This window comes from Lycorma delicatula, chromosome 4 (genome assembly GCF_047948215.1).
Source record: "Lycorma delicatula isolate Av1 chromosome 4, ASM4794821v1, whole genome shotgun sequence".
Classification (NCBI taxonomy): Eukaryota; Metazoa; Arthropoda; class Insecta; order Hemiptera; family Fulgoridae; genus Lycorma; species Lycorma delicatula.
In genome coordinates, this window is record NC_134458.1 from 13,301,606 (window position 1) to 13,326,076 (window position 24,471).

General features: G+C 30.7%; 2 protein-coding genes across 7 annotated transcripts in view; both read left to right on the forward strand.

Moving 5' to 3' along the window:
- The window catches only part of LOC142323126 (testin-like), a 201,138-nt gene that overhangs the window by 126,441 nt on the left and 50,226 nt on the right, over window positions 1-24,471 (forward strand). The window lies entirely within an intron of this gene.
- LOC142323125 (laminin subunit beta-1-like) overlaps window positions 1-24,471 on the forward strand; it is a 118,982-nt gene that overhangs the window by 73,159 nt on the left and 21,352 nt on the right. For all 4 annotated transcript variants that reach the window (XM_075362348.1, XM_075362349.1, XM_075362351.1 and 1 more), the window contains exons 7-11: window positions 1,743-1,871; window positions 6,692-6,850; window positions 17,358-17,589; window positions 17,811-17,999; window positions 23,961-24,140. In XM_075362348.1, coding sequence (XP_075218463.1) covers window positions 1,743-1,871; window positions 6,692-6,850; window positions 17,358-17,589; window positions 17,811-17,999; window positions 23,961-24,140 — 889 coding nt within the window. The remainder of the gene's footprint in view (window positions 1-1,742; window positions 1,872-6,691; window positions 6,851-17,357; window positions 17,590-17,810; window positions 18,000-23,960; window positions 24,141-24,471) is intronic.

The following is a 24,471-nucleotide window of genomic DNA, read 5'->3' on the forward strand; positions in this document are numbered from 1 at the left end:
TTTTGAACTTCAATCAATTGGCGCATGCATTTATTAACTTATAGTCCTGCACTGAAAACCATGTGTGCCTTGACAGGTTTTCTCACAGCCATTAAAATCGTCTGTTACACATTGCAGAACTGAAGGAGATTTTTATTCTTCTGATGCTTCCAAAGTGAAACAATGTGAAAATTTATACATAATTTATTGAATAATTATACTTTTTGTACATGTAAGTATACATTTGTGTTTCGTTTGTTAAACTAAATGTTTATAAAGGTAATCAGTAATGATTCTAAGACATATTTTTTGGCTCTTTGATAAAGATAGATAAATGGACCAATGAAGTATTCTATATGTAATCAAGAATTTTTATTAATTACATTAATAAATAGTGATGCAATTGAACGGTAAATAAATATTTATAACATAAAAGCGTAATTATAATTTTTTATTTGATTATTTTCAAGGTTATTTTGACGTTGATGAATTCACTTATAGTTTATCATGAAAATATGAACAGTTTAACTCACTACTATATGTAAAAAAAAACTAATTGTTAAATGTAAATATTTTGTTTGTTTTATACCACAATAATCAAGATAACATGTCAAAAAGACAAAGTAAAAACTGTGAAGATGTCCAATCGAGCAAACCTGTGCATTTTGGAATCATCTTCGTTAGATCGGTTAGATTTGTTTTCTTTGTGGAGAAGGAGAAAATCCGAAAAAAATATAAAACATACAATTGTATCGTGCAAAGAAAAGTCAAGATCTCAAAGAAAAAGTGCAACGTGCCGCTAGTATTTAAAGTGGTATGGTTCTACAAAATTTATTAGCTACTGTAACGTATTTACACAATAGTAACATGTGATATCATGCTAGTTCTTATCAAAATTATATAAGTGAAAAAGCTCTTCAAAGCATATCATGTGAAAAACCAAGCAAAAACCAAGATATTCATTTAGATATTGCCAAAAGTATTGACAAATAGCTGACAAAAAGTATATTGACAAATAGCTGGTGTGAGAGGCAGCTTGTGCATGCTTAAGCACCTGCCGCACTACGTATGGTGTGCTTTAAATTTCCATAGGTTTTTTCTGTGATATATTAAGAGCTGAAACTTTTTGAAAAACTTCATAATGTCTTAATATGAATAATGTATGAGTTAAAAGTGAAAATTCAAAACTTTGTCTCTCGACTTTTGCAGTTGAATGTGCTAACTCATGAAAATGCACCTAAAATTTTCAAAAAATCATAATTCAGCAGGAAAATTTGCTCTGGTCTTGTTTTATGAAGAATTGCTTAAAGATGATACCGTTAAAATTTTGTTTTTATTAATGTCCAGCTGAGATACAGTAATTTAAACACAAAAAAATCATGAAAAAATATTTTTCTCATTTTTGGTTAAATTGTCAATTTTGACAACGTTCCCCTGATTACAGATCAAAACAAACTTCATATTCAGATTTAGCACCCTCAAAAACATAAATGGAAAGAAATTAGAATGATGCTGATCGGTACCATGTCATTTTGGGGGTACTTCCTGTTCGCCTATACATCCCAAACTATATGTAAAACATGTATTTGATATAATTTTCATCCTGTAAAAGATTTTTAGCTTTATACCTTATTACTTTTTTGTTTGTAATGTTAATTATGGTTTAATTTTAAACCTTAGGGTTTATTAATAAACTTTAGCTCACTTCTGGTGAAGAAATTTTATTGATCTTGAAAATTATTTATATGAATTTTTTATTACAGGTTTATAGATATTTTGCACATGATTGTGATGCCTCTTTTCCTGGAGTGTCAAAAGGACCCCAGAGGTTGTTAACTGATGTTGTCTGTGATTCCCGGTACTCTTCTGTTGCACCATTTACAGATGGAGAGGTAATAAATTGGTTGGTGAATGCATTGTATACTGTTTGTGGAAATTTTTTATGTATGCAAGATTTGTTATTGATTGTAGTTACTCTCTTTGTGTCTGTAAGTGATATCTAAGTAGTTTATTTTAATAGTTTGTTGTAATTCTTATTGTTTTGGATAAAATTAGTGCTTATTTTTAACCATATTGATAATTAATAAATTTTAAAAAAAATTTTAAAACAATGGTTTTCTTTTAAAATTAATTGCTTTTTTTGTGTTTTCAGTCATTTAACTGGTTTGATGCAGCTATTAAACCATCCAGATAGGGAATGGTCTGTCTGACCATTCCCTGTATAATGCCAGTTGTTGCATTTTGGTATACCCCCATATCCTACATCCTTAACAATTTGCTTTATATATTCCAAATGTTGCCTGCCTGCACAATTTTTCCCATCTACCTGTCCTTCCAATATCAAAGCGACTATTCCAGGATGCCTTAAGAGGTAGCCTATAAGTCTGTTTCTTCTATTAGCTATATTTTTTCAAATGCTTCTTTCTTCATCATTTGTCACTTTATCCACCCACCTGATCTTTAACATTCTTCTGTAGCACCACATTTCTAAAGCTTTCTAATATTTTCTTCTCAGATAAAACGATCATCCAAGTTTTGACTTCCTTACAAAGCTATGCTAATTTTTGATGTAAGCAAATTGTATTTATGACTGAAAGCTTGTTTTTCCTGTGCTATTCAGCGTTTTATATCACTCCTGCTTCATCTGTCTTTACTAATTCTACTTCCCAAATAACAAAATTCTTCTATCTCCATAGTCTTCTCTTGTCCTATTTTTATTTTCAGTGGTCCATCTACTTTATTTCTACTACATTTCGTTACTTTCGTTTTGTTCTTGTTTATTTTTAAGTGGTAGTTCCTACAAAGGACTTCATCCATGCCATTCATTGTTTCTTCTAAATCTTTTTTACTCTCAGTTAGAATTACTATATAATCAGAAAATCGTTGGTTTCTTTATCTTTTCACCTTGGACTATTAGTCCGGTTCTAGATTGTTCTTTAACATCATTAACTGCTAGTTCTATGTTAAGATAAAAAAGTAACAGGGATAGGGAACATCCTTATCTAACTCCTTTTTTTTACTGCTTCTTTCTTATGCTGTTTAATTATTACTGTTGCATTTTGGTTCCTGTAAATGTTAGCAATTGGTTTTCTATTTCTATACTTGAACCCTGAACATTTTATTCCAGTCTACATTATCAGATGCCTTTTGTAAGTCTGTAAATGCCATGTATGTTTATTTGTTTTTCTTTAATCTTCCTTCTACTATTAATCTGAATGCTGAAATTGCTTCCCTTGTCCCTATACTTTTCCTGAAACCAAATTGGTCTTCTAACACTTCTTCCACTCTCCTCTCAATTCTTCTATACAGAATTCTAGTTAAGATTTTTTGTGTATGAGTAGTTATGCTAATTGTTCTGTATTCTTTACATTTTTCTGCTCCTGCTTTCTTTGGTATCATTACAATGACACTTTTTGATGTCTGATGTAACTTCCCATTTTTCTTAAGTATTACACACCAATTTGTTTAATCTATCAATTGCTTCTTCACCTGCACTACACAGTAATTCTGCAGGTATCCTGCCTATCCTAGGAGCTTTTTTCCCATTCAAATCCTGTAATGTCTATTAAATATGGATCTCAGTATTGTTTCTCCCTTTTTATCCTTTTCGACTTCCTCTTCTTCCTCTATAACACCAGTTTCTAATTCATTTCCTCTGTATAACACTTCAATATATTCCAGCCACCTATCGACCTTTCTTTTGTATTATAAAACTGTGTACAATCTTTGTTTAACACATTATTAGATTTTAATTTATGTACCACAAAATTCTCCTTAACTTTCCTGTATGCTCCATCTATTTTACCAATGATCATTTCTCTTTCCACTTCTGAACACTTTTCTTTAATCCACACTTCTTTTGCTAGTTTGCACTTCCTGTTTATTTTATTTCTTAATTGCTAATAGCTCCTTTTACTTTCTTCATGACTAGCATTCTTATATTTTCGATGTTCATCCCTCAGCTGCAATTTATCTTCTGAGGTCCAAGGTTTTCTACCAGTTCTCTTTGTTCTGCCTAAGTTCACTTCTGCTGATTTAAGAATTTCCTTTTTAACATTCTCCCATTCTTCTTCTACATTTTCTACCTTATCTTTTTTACTCAGAACTTTTGCGATGTCCTCCTCAAAAATCTTCTTTTCCTCCTCTTCCTCAAGCTTCTCTAAATTCCACCGATTCATCTGACATCTTTTCTTTAGGTTTTTAAACCCCTATCTACAATTTCATTAAATTGTGGTCGCTATCAATGTCTGCTCTTGGATATGCTTTGCAGTAGATGATTTGATTTCTAAATCTTTACTTAACCATGATATAATATAATTTATCTGATACCTTGCAGTATCACCTGGCTTTTTCCATGTGTATATTCTTCTATTATGATTTTTAAACTGGGTGCTAGCAATTACTAAATTATTCTTAGTGCAAAACTCAATAAGTCGGTCCCCTCTTTCATTCCTTTTTCCCAGCCCATATTCATCCATAATAATTCCTTCCTTCCTCCCTCTAAAAAGTAGAAAATAATTTTTCAGTGATTATAAGATAATCAAAATAATTTTCAACATTTGTAAAATGAAAATAATTGTTAGCTCATAAAATATTAGTTTGTCTAATCATTTTAATTTATGTTCACATTTTTACCATTATTAATTCTCATAGAACACCTGTTCAAATTCTTCAGTATTCTATTACTTTTTCTAATAATTTTAATTTATGTTCACATTTTTACTTTTATGGATTCTTACAGAACTCCTATTCAAATTCTTTAGTAAAATTTTATGAGCGCACAATGGTTTTCTTTTTACAAATGTTGAAAATTACTTTGATAATCTTATAATTACTGAAAAATTATTTTCTACGTTTTAGAGCAATTTCATTTTATAAAAGAAAACCATTGTTTTAAAAAAATTTGTTTATTTTATTCATTTTTTACTTTTTAGTCTCCCGTTCGTACTTGTTCATTCAAATACCATTAATTCATTCATATTGGTTTATAATTTTTTCTCATTCTATCTAACTCTTCTAGCGTTGCATAAAAAATCAACTCTTGCCCACTAAAAATCAACTCATCAACTCTCATCTGCTTCACCTTTTAACTTTTAACGCATTTTTGATGTGCTTTCTCCAACCAGCTTTTACATTGTGTTGCAGTTTCTTTTTGCTTTGTATTCTTTTTTTCATTTTTTGTTCCCATGAGAATCTTTACTATCTTCACATGAAGAAAATTGATTTTGTTATAATAACAAAATTTGTTTATACAGTAACAAGTCGGTTTGTCGTCATAAAAAAATCAGATAACTTACAGTAACAAATCAGTAACGATAGGTTACAGTAACAATTCCATTTTGTTATCGTAACAAAACCGTTTCGCTGCCACAGCAAACCCTTAGTTAGTGAAACATATGATTTGTTATCTGTATGTAAACAAATAAATATATTTTTACAGTGTCTGCTATATTGGATTTAGAACGATATTAAATCATGTCCACCAGATTGGATTTAGAATGATATTAAATATGCTATATTATATTGTGATCTGAACCAAAGCTGTGTTCAAAATTTCAGCTTGATTGGATAATGGGAAGCTGTCAGATTTCAGTTACTAAATTTGACCTATACAGGATTTCGAACACAAGATAAACATTGAAAAAAGGAAGTGATAAATGACTAATATAGGGTAGCAAGTGCTTTTTTGATTTCGTTAACTTATGCCTATGACGATTCTTTTCTATATTATTTCTTTAATTTCTTATACTAAGTGTTATAAACAGAAATACCTTCAGTTACAAAACTGAGTTTGAGAAGTTGATAGAAACAGATGTCTACAGCTACAAAAATACTATTTTACAGACAGTCTGAAATTTCTGTTTCCCATCTGATTTCAACTTTATTGTTAAATAGCAATATGGTTATTTTATACATGATTTTTGTGTAAAATTTAATGAGTAAATGATAGTGAAATTCCATATAAACTCAACTAACAGAAAACATAACCTTTTCAGGTGAAAATGATTTTAACATTTAAAAAAAAAGAAGCATACCATATGCTGCTGAATTTATTAAAGACAGATTTGTTTAATGATTATAATCCTTTAATTGGTTTATTTTTATGAATTGGGTTTTATAAACATGCATGAAAGACAAGATCCTCGAATGAATGATGGCTAATAAAAATTTTTCAGTGTTATACTGATTGATTTTAAGACTTAATTCCTTAGAATGATTTTTGGACTTATTCTCGAAATCAGATATTTAAAGATCAGTTAGGGGTCTGGAAAATAAATAATATAACCTCAGTAGTAAGTTTATACGTCACAAAATGATTTATTAAAGTATAATTTCTACAACTTTTAATTAAAGAAAATCAAATTCATTATTAAAACCATTTCTACTCCTGAACATTCAAACAACAATTCAAATGTAGGTGGCTTTGGCTAGTTGATATTTTGTTGCATTTGATTTTTATAAATTACTTCACATTCAAGATATTAAAAAAAAGGGCTTGAGGTAAAGTTAGATTAACTTTTTTACAGCTGATGCAACACATTTGTGAAAATTCACAGATGTTGTTTTGTCATGAATAAGTGTATCTTTTGCAGAAATCTTTCATTTAATTAGTTTCCATGGTATCTATATTTTTAAAGATTTTTGTTAATGAAGTATTGTTAATTAGTTTGCTTTAATGAACAGAAGTATCTATTGTAATGTTTGTTTACAGGTAATTTTGAGAGTTCTGACCCCAAATTTATATCATCTCTATGATGATCCATATTCTCAACAAGTACAGAATCTTCTTAAAATGACTAACCTTAGGATTAATTTTACCAAACTTCATACATTAGGTGATGACTTGCTTGACAACAGAGGGGAAATACGGGTAAGTAAGGATATGATTCCTTCATTAATTGTTTTTAGTTATAAAAAATGTTTTAAATTCAATACCTCTCTCTCTCTCTGAAAATTAAGAGGTTAAGTCTTTTACTAACTGTATCAATATTTATTTATTTTATAATTGCACATAAATTACATGTATAGTAGCATGCAAATTAATCCAAACATGAAATTTTTTGTTTAGTTCTATGTTGTGGCATACTGCTTCACCACATCATTCTTTAAGTTGTTTGTGTAATGTGAGGTTATTGTTCTTTGGTTATTTAGAAATTTACATTTTTTAAATAGTGTTCTGTGAAAGATTATTTCTTTTTTTATTACAGAATCATATTTTTGTATTTTTTGTTCTGTATATATAATAATGGACATAATTCCAAGAAAACATTAAAAAATGGTGTCTCTGTATGAGCTTACTATTACAACACAACAATTAGCTTCTGATTACAGTGTTGGTCTAGGGATAATAAATGCTATTTTAAAACAATTTAAAGAAACCAGTTCCTTTTCACTTGAAAAGAAAGGCAAATGTGGTTGTATAAGAAAAACCACTTCAAGACAGAATTGGGCATTAGTAAGAAAAAGCAGACTTGATTCAACATTACCTGCTATGGACATAAATTGAGAATCAGCAGCCATGGAACAGTTTACACTAACAACTGTTAGACCACTGACTTCTTGCAACTGGACAAAAGCTCGTTGGCCAGCTAAAAAGCAGCTTTTAACACCAGCAATGTGCAAAAAAGGCTCTTGTGGGCTGAAGCACATGCTAACTGGACCAAAGAAGACTGGAAAAATGTTGTTTTCTGATGAGTCACATTTTTATGTTGATGGGTAACAAGTTTCATATGTTAAAAAAGCATCAGATGAAAATACATCAGCTCAAATCCAACGATCAGCTAAAGATCCCCAGCAAAAAAGTTTTGAGATTGTTTCACATTTGAAGGCTCTTGGTGATTACATCCAGTAGATGTTATTTTGAAAAGTGATGGCTATATAAAGATTATGAAGGAAAGGATTATGACACAACTTCAAAACAAATTTTCATAATGCAACAAGGTGTTCCAGTATGATTTGACACCATACCATACTGCCAAAAAAGTGGAAAAAATTTTCAAAAACAAAACATTAAAGGGCTCCCATGGGCAGGCAACTCCTCAGACTTAAACCCAGTTGAAATTCTGTGGGAAATAGTCAAAACAAAATTTTGAAAAATGAATTTTAGGACAAAAATTGACCCCATTAAAGCAATAAATTACTATTTCATGATGAGTTAATAAAAAAAAAATATGTCGTACACTTGTTGAACCGATGCCAAATCGTGTGCGTGAAGTGATAAAGAATAAAGCAGGATGCATTAATTACTAGATATTCACAAATTGTTCAGGAATGATTTATTTTCTAAATAAAGTTACTTTTTATTAAATAACATGTGTGTTCGGATTAATGCAGACTACTGTATATATATATATATATATATACATACATACATACACACTATATATATATATATATTAATGTTTGCACGATGCTTAGAAGCATACTTGTACATGCATGTTTGCATACATGTATGTTTATGAGGGGAAATATATACCTACTGCTGAACACTAAAAATATCAAAATTCTGTTTTGTATATTTTAAATTATCTTCTAATTGAGAAAACCCTTTTTGTCCCTGTTAGAAAATTAAAAATTGTAGTTGTTTTTATCCAGTAGAATGTGAAAAGTAGAAATGAAATTGTTGAAAAAACATTAATAATCATTGTAAAATTTTTATCTATTAAAAGTAGAGGAAGCTTTTTACTTCAGCCTCTTACTGGCAGATATATTTTTCCAAATCAGCAAGGTATTTTCAGCAGCTATGGCACTCAACTATAAAAAATCCAACTGCAAATTATATTTTTATTTTCAGCCTGTCATATGATAAAACAGTGATATCCAAAACTGAAGAACACATTTATAATATTGTTTTCTTGATGTTGCAGCCATCTGAATACAACTGCTAGATGATTGTTTTAATAAATGTTTAAATTACAGCTGACAGCCATATTATAAAATTGCTTAATCTATATTATTATATAAAGAGGAAGGAGTTTTGTTTGTTTGAGATAAAATAAAAACTACCCGATGAATCATAGCCAGATTTTTGTTACTGCTTAATGTTAACTAATATTCTTTTCTTTTATTAATAAAATTAGTAAATAATAATAAGTAAATAAAAATACAAATATAAAAATAATCGATGGTTAGAAATTAAATAAAATATAATCAGTAAATTAATTGACAACAGACTGCTTCTAGCGGAAGAAAATTGTGGGTGTAGCTGTGTGCAACTGCTCTCTCACGCTAAATAAAAATTCTGTTTTTTTTTGTTTTTTTTACTGCTAATTATTAATTAATAATCCCTTACTTTTATTAATAAATAATAATAAGTAAATAAAAATAAAAAATATAAATAAAAATAATCTATGCCTAAAAGTTAAATAAAATAATTGTAAATTAATTGATAACGGACTGCTTCTAGCGGTATAGAGTATAAAGTAAAGCTTTACTTTTAGCATGGAGGGAGCCTTGTGCAGCCACCTGGAGCTGTGTGCAGCTGCCTGGAGCTGTGTACAACCACCTGGCACATCATCATTGCTATGCTCTGCACCAATGGCAGCTAAAATAAAAATGTTAGCACAAATGACAAACAAACCCACTCACCATCATTTTTTATAGAGAAAGATTTTGGCGGTATTTGTTCAGCGATAAATATTTGATTATTCAAATTTATTTATTTATCTGTCTATTTTGATGGTATTTGTTGAGTTCTTTTTCTTAAAAACATGTCGAAACGGAAGAGACGTAATATTGGTAGAAAATCTACAAATGCGAGGTGAATGTCTACATTGCATTTACATGAGACTATGGAAGAACATGAGGTCTACTTTAGGATGCTATACAGTATAGGAAGGCCACTTTAAAGTTCAGATCTGCTTTTGAATATGATCCTAATTTGGTCTATATTAATAGTAAATATTTACAAAGTGGTGGAATGTTTAAAATATGCAATCACTATTTTAGAAAAAAATGGAAAGATGAAGCATCTGACATGTGTTGTTCTGGTGGGAAAGTTTCACTTTCGACACTCAATGAGTTACCAGAACCAATTAACAGTTTAGTTTTAGGATCTCATCCTATGTCAAAACATTTTCTTGATAATGTTGGAAAATAAAACACTTATTAAAGATGACTTATTTTGGTGCTAAACAAATTATAGAAGGGAATTTCATACCTACTTTTAAAATTCAAGGTCAAATTTACCATCACATAGATAGTATATTGCCAGCACCTGGGGTCGATCACCAATTTTTACAAATTTACTTCCTTTCTGACACTGATAAAACTTCTCTTCGTAGTAGTATTGTTCCAAATTTGAAGAAGGAACTAATGACATCACTCCAGCAAGTTTTTGTAGAACTTAATGATTTGATCAGAGAGTTTAAATGCAATATTGACAACACACCTTGGGTAATGCGGAAGATTTTAAATTAATAATTCATGCCGATTGTGTACCTGTTAATAAGCATGGGGATCGCTATAATGCTCCAACTACTAATGAAGTTGCTGTTTTTCTGTTCGATGAAGATAAAGGACCTAGAGATGTAATTTTTTGTTGTGACGATCAGCTGCAATGTGAGTCTTGAGCTTCATTACTCGTTTGATCCCCCGATGTTTTTGAAGGGTGAAGATGGTTATTATTTAACTATTATGCTAAATAATAATGAACAAAATAAAACAGTTTCGTGCATGCAATTTATGCTTGTCAACTTATGGTACGAAATAATACCGACAGTTTTTTACATTATTACAGAAACTTATTTAATCAAAATTGTCTTGACTTGATGGCCAGAATGATCACTGAAAGATTAGCCTTTATTTGTAATAACCAAAAAGGAATTGCGTGCTGATGATTACATACATCTTCAAGATACTGTGCAACAAGACACCAATGTTAATGCTAGCTAACAACATGGGTCCAAGTGTCATATCTCCCTTATCTTTCACTGGTTCACCATGGTATATGCAAGAGAAATCTCAAGGTGGTATGACGTACGTGCGTAAACATGGCTGTTCAGATTTATGTATTTATCCTTTTACACGCAATCCTGAATTGCCAGAAATAAAAAAAGAACTGTTCACTGGTCAAAAATCTTTTGATAAACATGATATTATATCCAGAATTTTCCATTTGGAAATGAAAAAACTCTTACATCTTATTAACAAACAAAAAATTTTGGTTCTGTCAACTGCTATGCGCTGAGTGTCGAATGGTAAAACAAGGCTTACCTCATTGTCACATATTGGTATGGTTAGTAACTAAAATAGAACCTGACAAAATTGATGTTATCATATCTGCGAACTCCCGGATAAAAATGTTGACCCATTATTATATGAGATTGTTTGTAAACGTATGTGTCATGGACCATGTGGTGATATAAATTGGTCATCACCATGCATGATAAATGGAGAATGTTCAAATAAATATCTTTGAATGTACATTTGCAACACTCAAACTGCAGATGACGGTTCCCACTTATCGCATAAGTGCATAAGTCCATAGGATGGAGGTCATACAACAACTTTAACATACAAGGTAACATAATTTTTATTGATAATAAATGGATCATCTCACATTGACCACTATTGTTACATTGGTTTAATGCCCACGTAAATGCTGAATTTTGCAACTCAATGCAAGCAATTTGATATATCTGCAAATATATTACCAAAGGTTCAGATTAAGCAACTTTTTCGGTTGAAAATCAAAGAGATGAATTGAATCAGTACATTAATGGTAGATATATATTTACATCTAAGGCCGATTGGCAATTTTTTGACTTTCAAATACATCTACATTATCCCACTCTTGTTCACTTAGAGATTCACTTAGAACACTTTTTATTTTTTTTTTGTCTTCAATCATTTGACTGGTTTGATGCAGCTCTCCAAGATTTCCTATCCAGTGCTAGTTGTTTCATTTCTGTATACCCCCTACATCATACATCCCCAACAATTTGTTTTACGTATTCCAAGTGTTGCCTGCCTGGACAATTTTTCCCTTCTGCCTGTCCCTCCAACATTAAAGCGACTATTCCAGGATGCCTTAATATGTGGCCTATAAGTCTGTCTCTTCTTTTAACTATATTTTTCCAAATGCTTCTTTCTTCATCTATTTGCCACAACACCACTTCATTTGTCACTTTATCCACCCATCTGATTTTAACATTCTCCAATGGCACCACATTTCAAAAGCTTCTAAACTTTTCTTCTCAGGTACTCCGATCGTCCAAGTTTCACTTCCATATAAAGTTAAAGCACTTCCATATACGTTCTAAAAATATAGTTTCAAAAATGTTTAAATTAATTTTTGATGTAAACAAATTATATTTCTGACTCGCTCGTTTCGCCCGTGCTATTCAGCATTTTATATCGCTCCTGCTTCGTCCATCTTTAGTAATTCTACTTCCCAAATAACAAAATTCTTCTACCTCCGTAAAATTTAATCTACCTAATTTTATATTCAGTGGTTCATCTACATTATTTCTACTACATATCATTACTTCTGTTTTGTTCTTGTTTAGTCTTATGCGTTAGTTCTTGCGTAGGACTTCATCCATGCCATTCTTTGTTTCTTCTAAATCTTTTTTATTTTCAGCTAGAATTACTATATCATCAGCAAATTGTAGCATCTTTATCTTTTCACCTTGTACTGTTACTCCGGATCTAAATTGACCTTTAACATCATTAACTGTAAGTTCTATGTAAAGATTAAAAAGTAATGGGGATAGGGAACATCCTTGTTGGACTCCCTTTCTTATTACAGCTTCTTTCTTATGTTCTTCAATTATTACTGTTGCTGTTTGGTTCCTGTAAATGTTAGCAATTGTTCTTCTATCTCTGTACTTGAACCCTAATTTTTTTAAAATGCTGAACATTTTATTCCAGTCTACATTATCGAATGCCTTTTCTAGGTCTATAAATGCCAAGTACGTTGGTTTGTTTTTCTTTAATCTTCCTTCTACTATAAATCTGAGGCCTAAAATTGCTTCCCTTGTCCCTATACTTTTCCTGAAACCAAATTGGTCTTCTCCTAACACTTCTTCCACTCTCCTCTCAATTCTTCTGTATAGAATTCTAGTTAAGATTTTTGATGAATGACTAGTTAAACTAATTGTTCTGTATTCTTCACATTTATCTGCCCCTGCTTTCTTTGATATCATGACTATAACACTTTTTTTGAAGTCTGACGGAACTTCCTCTTTTTCATAAATATTACATACCAGTTTGTATAATCTATCAATCGCTTCCTCACCTGCACTGTTCAGTAATTCTACAGGTATTCCGTCTATTCCAGGAGCCTTTCTGCCATTCAAATGCTCTCTTCAATTCAGATCTCAGTATTGTTTCTCCCCTTTCATCCTCTTCAACTTATATAACACTCTTCTTCCTCTTCTTCCTCTATAACACCATTTCTAATTCATTTACTCCATATAACTCTTCATTACATTCCACCCACCTACTGACCTTTCCTTTTGTATTATAAATCTGTGTACAATCTTTATTTAACAAATTATTAGATTTTAATTTATGTACCCCAAAACTTTCCTTAACTTTCCTGTATGCTCCATCTGTTTTACCAATATTCATTTCTCTTTCCACTTCTGAACACTTTTCTATAATCCACTCTTCTTTTGCTAGTTTGCACTTCCTGTTTATAGTATTTAGTTCAAGAAGCTGTTATTGTTTATGATACAATGTTAAGACTCTTTCAGTGTCGATGAACAGAAAGAATTTGTAACTATTAATCTTCCTAAATTAGTACCAGATCAACGTCAGATGTTTGGTGATTTAAATAACAGTGTTGCTAACAACACCCAAAGATTTTTTTCTTAGATGCTTCTGGAAGCACTGGGGAAACTTTCTTAATCAATCTCTTTCGTGCTCAAGTTTGCTGAACTAAAAACATTGCAGTCAGTATAGCATCATCAGGAATAGCTGCTACATTTATAAATTGTAGGAGAACTGCACATTCCACTTTTAAGTTACTGTTCAATGTTGCATGTGCATTATTGAGGCTACTATTTTGAAAGGTCAAGCTGCAGGATAGCTTGCTCTTATACACCACATCCCAATGATCCAACAGACTTACCATTTCAATTCAAGAACCTGCAATCTCTATAAAACTTGCATTTGCTATAATAATCAGTAAAGCAGAAGGCCAGACATTCAAACACATTGGTATTGATTTACGATCAGAATGTTTTTCTCATGGACAGTTATGTGTTGAACTTTCCAGAACGGGTAATTTGGAAAGTCAATACTTTCTGCTACCAGAAAATCAAAACGCCACAAAAAATATCACACAATATATATATATATTTTATATTATATATAAAATATAATATAATATATAATATCACACAGTATATATTAATACTGTTAGAAAATGGGTTGGCTACATTAAAATTTTAGCTGAAGCCGAACAGGGATGCTATATATTTATAAAAAATGATATGTTGTGAGTGATCAATGTCCACCAAAAACTACTGAAGATAAGTTGATGAAAATTTGTATTCATTTTCTCCTTACATGTAAGTGCATACCAAGAAAATCCACTTTGAAATTCCAAGTTTGATGGGTTAAAATGGAGTAATAATGAATTATTTTTTTTTGGTAACAGGCGTAGATATCAACTTAATTTTTGGTGTATGTAATTTTTACTTGAATATCTAAAAATTGATTTCTACATTTTTTGAAATTCAGAGATTTAAAGTGTTAAAATGGATTTTTAATTATTTTTTTTAACCCTGTTAATTTTTAATTTTTTGGTAGCAATTGAAGAAATCATCTGATTTTTGATGAGTGTAATCTTCATGTCAGTAAACTGATTTATAGATTTTTAAAATTCGACTGTGTAGGGGATAAAGAAAGTAAAAAAAAGTTTTAAACCGTGATTGTAAATTTTCTCAATCCAGACTATAGTAAACTAGATATTCATTAGATTTGGGGTTGCAAATGCTCCTCAGATAAATATTTAAAAACCATTTGAGGGTTTTTTAATTCAATTTTTTAAGGGGTGTGAAGATATACAGCGCTGTGGCTCAACCAGCAACGCCACTGTCATCGTAACTGTATGTGTGACTGGCTGCACCTATCTTCGGTTATTTGATTAAAGAATATAAAATAAAAGAATTGACTGCTACTGTAAACACAAGTAACCATATAGCGCAGGCGAAGCTGCAATGGGGAGCTAGTTACTTTCATAAAAAATTATTATATACAAACCAATACTACTGTTAACTTTTTAACTCAAAATTATAAAAATGGAATGACTGAACAAAAGTAAAAAAACTAAATTTTTCAAATGTTGAGAATACATATTTACAAAATAAATACATTTAAACAGTATAAATATTTCAAAAATACATCCAAAACAAGCAAAACTGTACAACAAACATAACCAAGTAACCACTTACAACACCTCTTTTTATAAAGGATGTGAGGGAAAAAACAGATAAAAATTATTTATATTATGTAATATTGTGCCTAATACTCTATTGTATGCACATGAAATTCAGTTTTCGTCATAAAAATATGACTAAATTAAGGTTAATTTTGCAAATGTAGCAAATCTAATTTATCATTGCTCCCAGTTATCATATTTTTTTTTTTGAATCAGCAGATGCCAGTTTGAAGGTAAACATTCTTTTTTACACCATATGGAGGCAGCTGATTGCAGGCTGATTCCCTGAGTAAGCCTTTTCTTTCCACCGAACAAATTGGTTTCACACTTTTTCCTTACATTTCATTGACAGTAAACAGTTTAAAGAATTAATAAACCAAGCGAATGGTTTATTAAAAGTAGGAGGTTTGTAACCAAGGACTGAATTAAAAGCACATCAGTAATCAGCAATAGTCTTAAACTTTATAAAATATGTCAAACCATTGTAATGTTTAATTTTTACCAAAAATTTGTTAATAAGATGACAAACCATATATTACATAATTTTATAACACCAGCAAAATATATATTAATTACAGTGAATTTTCAAATCCTTTACTAGAGTACTCTGTAAATCAAAGTAAGTTAAGTACAATTTGAGAGTTGGTATTATGTTGAAAAATAAATTGTGAGAATTTCTCGACAACAGAGGTGATTATATTCTAATACTTAATAAGGTAAGCAATTCAGCATGCAACTAGAGAAGATTAAATTTACTATTTAAATTTTTTTTTAGATACAAGGGACATTCAATAATTAACAAGATAAATTGATGTAGAGAAAAAATTATTTATTCAGTGAAAATGAAACTTACACTACTTTTCAAATTAGTCTCCAGCAACATTTGGCACTTGTCCCACCATTCTGTGAACTTTCTCCTGAAGTGTAGAAGTCTTTCCATTGCTATTTGAACCATTTGTGTACTGCTTTTTTGACTACTTCATTGTCGTTGAACTTCTTGCAGCATAAAAAGTCTCTGAGCAGGCTGAACGAATAAAAAATGGACGGGGCGAAGGGTGAACTGTAAAGAGGATGTGGCAACACCTCCCAACCCAACTTCTTGAGTATTTCTCCTGTTCTCTGAGCGATGTGGAAGCACTTGTTGCCGTGCAAGGGAATCACACCTTTTGAGAGAGCGCCCTGACATTTTTTCCATATTGTGGGGGTCTCACTTTCTGTTGGAGAATGTTTGAATAGTACTCACTGTTCACGGTACATTGTTCTTCTAAATAGTCAATAAAACTTGGGACTTGCAAGTCCCAGAAGATGGTTAACATCACTTTACCGACTGACGTGTGAGTTTTGAATTTTTTTTGTGGGCAAATCCGGATGTTACCACTCAGTACTTTGCCATTTGGATTTGGGCTCGAAATGGTGTATCCACATTTTTTTACATAGAAAGTGTTTTGCGATAATTCAGCACGTCGTGAATGATTGCATGTGTGGTTCCAACACTAATATACACAAACTGGTAATTTGGAAAATTTTGACTCGCCTGTCTTCAAGAATAAGATCATTTATGCAATTTTGCAGTGTGGTATTTAAAACTTCAACTTCCAGAGAGATGGTGACTAGTCACACTTGTTCTGCCAGAATTAAACTGTTCCATCCACTTATACAGGTTACTGTAGTTATAACACTTTTCACATACTGTTTCATCATTCTTGAGTAAATTTCTGCCAGTTTCACATCTTCTGATAGCAAAAATCTTATCACTGAACGTTGCTCTTCCGGTGTACACGTTTCAGGTGGAGCTGACATTCTGAAATCAACAAAAGAGGTTATTGAGATTAATTGTGATTGAACAGCTGATTAAATGTGTTCCCAAGGTTGTCAACTTGACCCTCAAAAAGTTTCATTATCATGAATGAACCATTTTTTATCTTCATCAATTTGTGTTTTTAATTATTGAATGTCCCTCATAGTAACTACAATATTTTTGTTGTAGGAAAAATACTATTATGCAATCACTGAGATGGTCGTTCGAGGATCATGTTCGTGCTATGGACATGCTTCAAGATGTTTACCACAACCAGGTGTAGTATCAAAACAAGATATGGTTCATGGTCAGTGTGAGTGCACTCATAACACAAAAGGTTTAAATTGTGAAAGTTGTGAAGATTTTTTCAATGACTTTCCTTGGAAACCAGCATTTGGAAAGCAGACAAACGCCTGCAAAAGTAAGTTTTATTGTATTATATTAATCATTATTGTCATTTGAGTTTTATTAATTTCTTCTTTATCTTATTCTGTATTCATAGTAATCTTGTAAATGGAATTAATGCAAAGATTTGGTGGTGAAATTTTAATAACCACCAAGTAGGAAATATTCATGTTAATCTGCTGCTTGCTGTGTGTATATATATTTATTATAAATCATTTTAATTGTGTTGTCTTTCAGAATGCAATTGTAATAACCATGCGACTAAATGTCATTTTGATAAGAATGTGTTTGAAGAGACTGACCATGTAAGTGGTGGTGTTTGTGATGATTGTCAGCATAATACCTTTGGTCGAAATTGTGAATACTGTAAACAAGGCTTTTACCACGATCCAGAGAAAGTTTTTTCTGATCCTGAAGCATGTCGACGTAAGTTTATATAACTTTTAATTTTGTTGTTGCTTAAATTATTGTTCATTTTGTTGGTTAGTCTCATGTATGATGCTTGTTGCACGTGGTGTTTTGTATGTACTTCATATCTAATATTAAGAAAAATATTGCCCTATCAAAGTGAGTTGTGATCAAGTAAACTGTTCTGGGTAATATTAGAGAACTGTGTAGCAAAATATTAATAAGAAATTATATTTTAGTAAAAAAATATGAATACCTATGACAATGAAAGTTGTTATGGTGGTGGGAGTCTTCATGAAAAGATGGTAGAATTAGAAGAACAATGATGTATAAAAGTTTTATCACAGCCATTCCTTACTTAAAAATGTTATTTAAAAACCAGGCTTTGAACTGATGATAATGTATTTTTATATCCATATTCCATGCTTACATTGGTATAATTAGCGAATAATTATACCATTTGTAAAAAATTGTAAGTTAATATACCAGTTGTATTAATTTTACAAATTTTAAAATTATTTGCTTCAATTTTGGTATTAGAATCTGTTTGCATATTAAACATATCTTTACATCTTCATTAACTGTTGCTTTTACATTTTCATTACCTCCGTAGAAGTTCTTTAATTATTATTAATAAAACAAATGCTAAGTATGCATTTTATTCATGTAAAAATTCATTAAAAAATATGTACGCCATGGTACATAAACAAGAGAAAATTTCCTATAAATATTATTCTTCACAATTTCAATTTTGAAGTTATATTACACAAATATGATGCCTCTAAGGCAGTGATTCTCAACCTTTTTAGCTGCATGACCACCAAAAAGTAAAAAAATATATAATGAATATTTCGCCCCCCCCAACCTCTACCCAATAAAACTATTTATCTGTGTTGATAGCGATGGGTATGAACATGCATGTATGAAGTATACAAACGTGCAATTTACAGCTTCCACTTGATGTGTACATGTTCCTTGCAATTTGGTCTGCTTGCATAATATCTGCTGTCAGAGCATCATGTTCGAACATGCATATGATATGTTTGAACACGTCATGCTCTCAGCAGTATAACAGAGGCGAAAGGGATTCCAGAACATCAGTTTAGTTTTGAATGCAAAAGGTGCATCTGGTGCCTTTATTTGTTTTAAAAAGCATAGTTTCATTGAAAATAATAGTTAAGATTTAGATTTTGTAGTGTGTGGTCCAACAGTATAACAGTTGGTTTTTTTTCAACTAAATTCTTACAGAATGGATAAATTTGTGAGAAAGCGAAATAAACCATCTACATCCTTCACCACAGTTTGGGTAGCACAAAGATGCATTGGCAAGAGCTAAAAATTCAGTTGGCAAAGTATTTCTCGGAAGATAAACATGATTTCTTGAAGAGATGGATACTGAATTCATTTAGTGAAAATGTTATTGCAGCTGTTAATTTAACTTTAGTTAAGATTCATTACCAGCTCTTCAAAATGTCTGCCAATAAAACGTACAACTACAATTCACATCTGAAGATTTAGATACGTTTTGGCTTGCTTGTTGAAGTGAATATGGAAATTTAGTCACAGAAGCATTGAAAATATTAATCCCTTTCACCACAACTTAACTCTGTGTGGGTTTTTCATCTATTGCTAAAAACTAAATATAGGAATCCTCTTTTATCACTTGAAAACAATTTGCTTTTGTATGTGTTTCTAACATAGATTCATGTATGAAGAAACTTTTAAATGAAAAACAAACGCAGCCATCTATTTAATTTATTTTCTTTGCTTGTGTACTTATAAATGTAAGTAAAATGTTTATAGTAAATGATTTCATTATTGTTTACATGTAAAGTTATAGGCTAATTTTACGACCCCCGTGTGGGTCGTGAGCCCCAGGTTGAGAAACGCTGCTCTATGGAATAATCCTTTAAGCCATTACTTTTAATGTAATCTCATAAAAACTTCACACACTAGATTGTCTATAAGTTGGTATGTTGTATTTTTACTCTAAATTTGTATTTAGACTATTTCTTACTTTCAGTAGCTGCTTTGACATAAACTTTAGTTACATAATCACCTATAAATATATCACTTTTTTTAGATTAATTTTATTTTGTTCTAGCAATTGAAGTAGCTGTTACGTTTCATCATTGAACATACAGTAACTTTGAAATCCTGTTTTCTTCACACTGTATATAATTGCATTACTCTTGGATAACATTTTCCAATCACACAAGTTATTTACTAAGCCTAATCACATTTTGGGATTCATTTTCAATACTTGAACTTTTATTAAAGATTGTGAGACATTACCTTATTCCTGTAAGTTAACTGGTTTGTAAAATCTTACAGTATACTGTACTGTTAAAAAAGTACTGGGAATTGTTAAATAAAACGCACAATTTTTATTTATTCTTATTTATTTATTTTTTTTTTATTAATATTAATTTTGTCTTCTTGAAAGTATGCTCCATTTGATGCAATATATATATGCCAGTGTTTTACCAGTCTTCGAAACAATTTTTATAGGCATTTACCAGTATGACCTTTATCTCCTTCCACAAATTTTGCTTTATGGTTTCAAATGAGTCAAAACGGGTACCCCGGAGTGGCAATTTTAGCTTTGGGAACAGACAGAAGTCACATGAGGCCAGATCTGGTGAATATGTTGGTTGATTGATGGTATTTTTTGCATTTATGGCCTTAAATTCAGTCACAATTGTCTCTCTATGCGATTGCGCATTTTTGTCATGTAATATCCACAAATTTTTCTTCCACAAATCTGGTGGTTTCTGGCAAATTTTCTCACACAAATGCTTCAGTACGGCCAAATAGTATTCTTTATTGACCATCTATCCCTGTGGAATGAATTCATGATGCACCAAACCATGAATATTGAAGACAACAATGACTATCACCTTTACTTTTGAGCAACTTTGACGTTGTTTTTTCAGTTTCGGCTCGTCTTTTGTCCTCCATTCTGATGACTGTTGACGTGTTTGCGTGTCAAATTCATAGACCCATGTCTTGTCACCAGTTGTGATGTGTTCCATGAATATGGGATTACAATTGGCACAATCCAGCATGTCTAAAGAGACCTGCTCATGGTACTGTTTTTGAAGAAAATTGAGCTCTTTTGGAACAAGTCGTGCGGCGACACGTTTCACGTCCAAAATATCCACCAAAATCGAATGAACTGACTTGTGAGAGATGTTAAGGCCACAAGCTAGCTCTCTTAAAATTGAATGGCGATTATTGAGCACAATTTCCTTCAGTTTTTCAATATTTTCATCGGTTGAAGAGGTCAAAAGTCGTCGAGAACGAGGAATGTCTTTGTCTATCTCTCAGCCCTCCTTGAATACTTTGTACCACTCATAAGCAAGAGTATTTGATAAAACTAATTCACCATAAGCCTTTTCTAACATTTTTAGTGAGTCGGCACACAACATTTCATTTGCAACAAAAAATTTAAGGCAAACTCTTTGTTCATTGTAAAAATCGTGATGCACTACTGAAGTGGACTGATTGAACCAGCTGCTGTAAACAAACTGGTAGACAGATCATGCTCATTTTGGGCATAGTAATTAAGTACAGTGCTGCCATCTTTTGGAAAAAAAGACTTTTAAAAAATCATTAGCGTGGCCCTTTTAAAATGCAAATTCCTGTTACTTTTTTGACAGAATATATTTCAGTCATTTGGAACCCAAACTGTAATTTAGTTTTTGGGCTTGAAGAGGATCCGAAGTAAGTTTCTATGGTGTGCTTACAGTTAGAAGATTTCTCTTACATTCTATGTGAGTGAATACCCATTTATTGGATTATTTTCCTTTGATATTCTTATTCTGTGTCTTATCCCTTAGTTCAAATGCATAGATTAATTTTTTCTCTATTATTTTTGGATAACCTTTGCAGTTGATTAAACTTTTTACCCCTTCTTTCTGTTCTCCATTTTTATGTACCATCATGGGTCATTATTTCTTATACTTTGTTCTAGCTTTGAATCATTATAATTCTTTTCATTGCAAAATTCCTCATTTATTTAATAACCTGAGTGGAGATAGTAAAAATATATCTGTAGCTTTCCCACATTCAAATGAAAAGTAATTTTACCGTTGCACAATTGAATGCTTACAGTTTTAATGCATTAAATATTTCACAGATTGTTTTATAATTTATTATCTAAAATAAAGGCAAATGTTTATTTAATTATGAATTATTATTTAATATTGTACTGTTCTTGTTGTTTTTGTTTTTAATTTAGTTATTTATTTTTTGAGTTTTCATCTTAGTTTTTTTATTGGAACCTAAGTTAAGTAAGAGAGCACTGCCGATAGGGTTCTTTTAGCTTTAGTATATTTCTTAATTTAATGTAATTATTTAAGGATCGTGACAATTTATCATGACTGCACCTTTAATTTTCAGTGTAACTTTTTTTAATCTAATATTAACCAGTTTTCAAAAGCAACTTTATGTTTCAAATGACTATTTTCTGATAAAACCTTTTTTCAATTTTATAGCCATAAAATTTGTACGCTTATTGTTACTGGTCCATTTTTTACAATTTACATTTCCAACTGGAATACTAACTCTGTATTATGAATCAGTTTTTAATTACCTCCATTGTTTAAATTTCATTTTTTCTACTATTTTAACAATAATAAGGTACTTTCTTGTTATTGTGCACCACTTCGCAATGTATCAAGAAAACTTTAATTTGATTTTATGGCAAAATTAATTATTTATCTATTTTTATCTTTCTGTTAATTATTTGTTTAGTTTCTTAACAAATATTTCCTTTTATTACAACTTCTTTTTCATTTTCCTTTCTCTTTCAGCCAGTAATTTTGAAGAGTTTCATAGATATTATTAGTGATTTTTTTATAGATTTCATAACATTTTTTTAGGAATTTTTGAATTTTTAACTTTTAATGTCGAAATAGAACCAGATATTAATAAATTTTGAATAAATTATATTACAAAAATTGTCAAATTTTATATAACACTGATAACAGTAACAATCTTATTTTATAAATAAATAAATGCAGACTTTCAAAAAATATAATTTTAAATTTGATTATTCTCTTGTGAGAATGATATAAAATAAACAACAAATATCTCTTAAAATTCTAAATTTTGTTGTTTACATAGTGACAGCAAAAATGACTACCATGCAATCATTGTGATGAAATATTTCGTAGGAACAAGAGGTGAAGAGTATAATTTTTTAGAAAACAACTCTGAATGGACTTATACAGAATGCATTAAAACTGCTGAAGGGTGGTAGTACTCCTCTGATAGGTGTTAAACAGATCGTTGGTGATTGCTATCAGCATTGCACTTGGCTTGATTACAATCAAGTCTCATTCATTGGTTTTTTGTACATATGAGAATAATTGTCAAAAATTAGTCATTTCAACTTTGAAGACGAAAGGAAAGTGTATGATATACTCTTTATATACAAGACAATTTATGATTATGTTGATAATGACATCTCTTGGATTGGGCTCTGTGTTCCAAACATGAATATTAGAAAATGAGACATGTTTATTCACAAGAGTACTAGTAATTTGAGTCACGAAGAATACATCTGAGAATTAAATGAGGTAAATTGTAATAATGTAGATATTTTCAAATCTACAATAAAAAATTTTATTATGATTGACACTATAACAATGCATTTATGGCTTATGTGGTTTCTTTTTTTTTTTGAATGTTAGACTTAATTAGGACTTAAGTTATGATTGATATTTGACTGTCCCTTTTTTCAGTAAGGTTTTTCTTTAATTATTAATCCCTTTCCTGATAGGTTAATTGTATTGCACTATGTTATTTTTACTGTCCTATTACATTTAGTTCAGTATCTAGAATAGTTATAGGTCATTCTGCTTCCTTGTTAGATAAGTTATCTTCGTAGAGGTCAGGATGGCTGTCAGGGGTGATGAGTTTTTTTAAAAAAAAAAGAAGTATTATGCTAACTGAATAATATTGTAATTACAGCATGTGAGTGTGATCTTGGAGGATCACTTGATGAAGGTATATGTGATTCTACTACTGATCTGGCTAATGATTTAGAATCTGGTCGCTGTCACTGTAAAAAGAATGTTGAAGGTCGTAAATGTGATATGTGCAAGCCTGGTTTCTGGAACTTTGATGAGAATAATCCTGAAGGATGTCAAGGTATGTATTTCTCTTTTTGTATTTGAATATTTGGAATTATACTGGGGGCTTTTTGGTATGATGTAGGTTGAAGTAAATCTCTGAATTTTTAAAAGTTAACCTGTTATATTTGTACAGTTATTTGCTGTACAGTTAAAGAATACTGTAACCTCTTCTGTGTAATTATATTTTTCATTATTTTGTTATTTTTTATAAAAGAATATATTCTACAATTACTGTTGAGCCACCAATTAGTATTGTGTTAATAACATTTCCTTTCTACAACAGAAAGTTTTAATTTTTATTTGCACTGGTGTTTTATATAGCTGTATACTAAAAACCAGTTCTTACA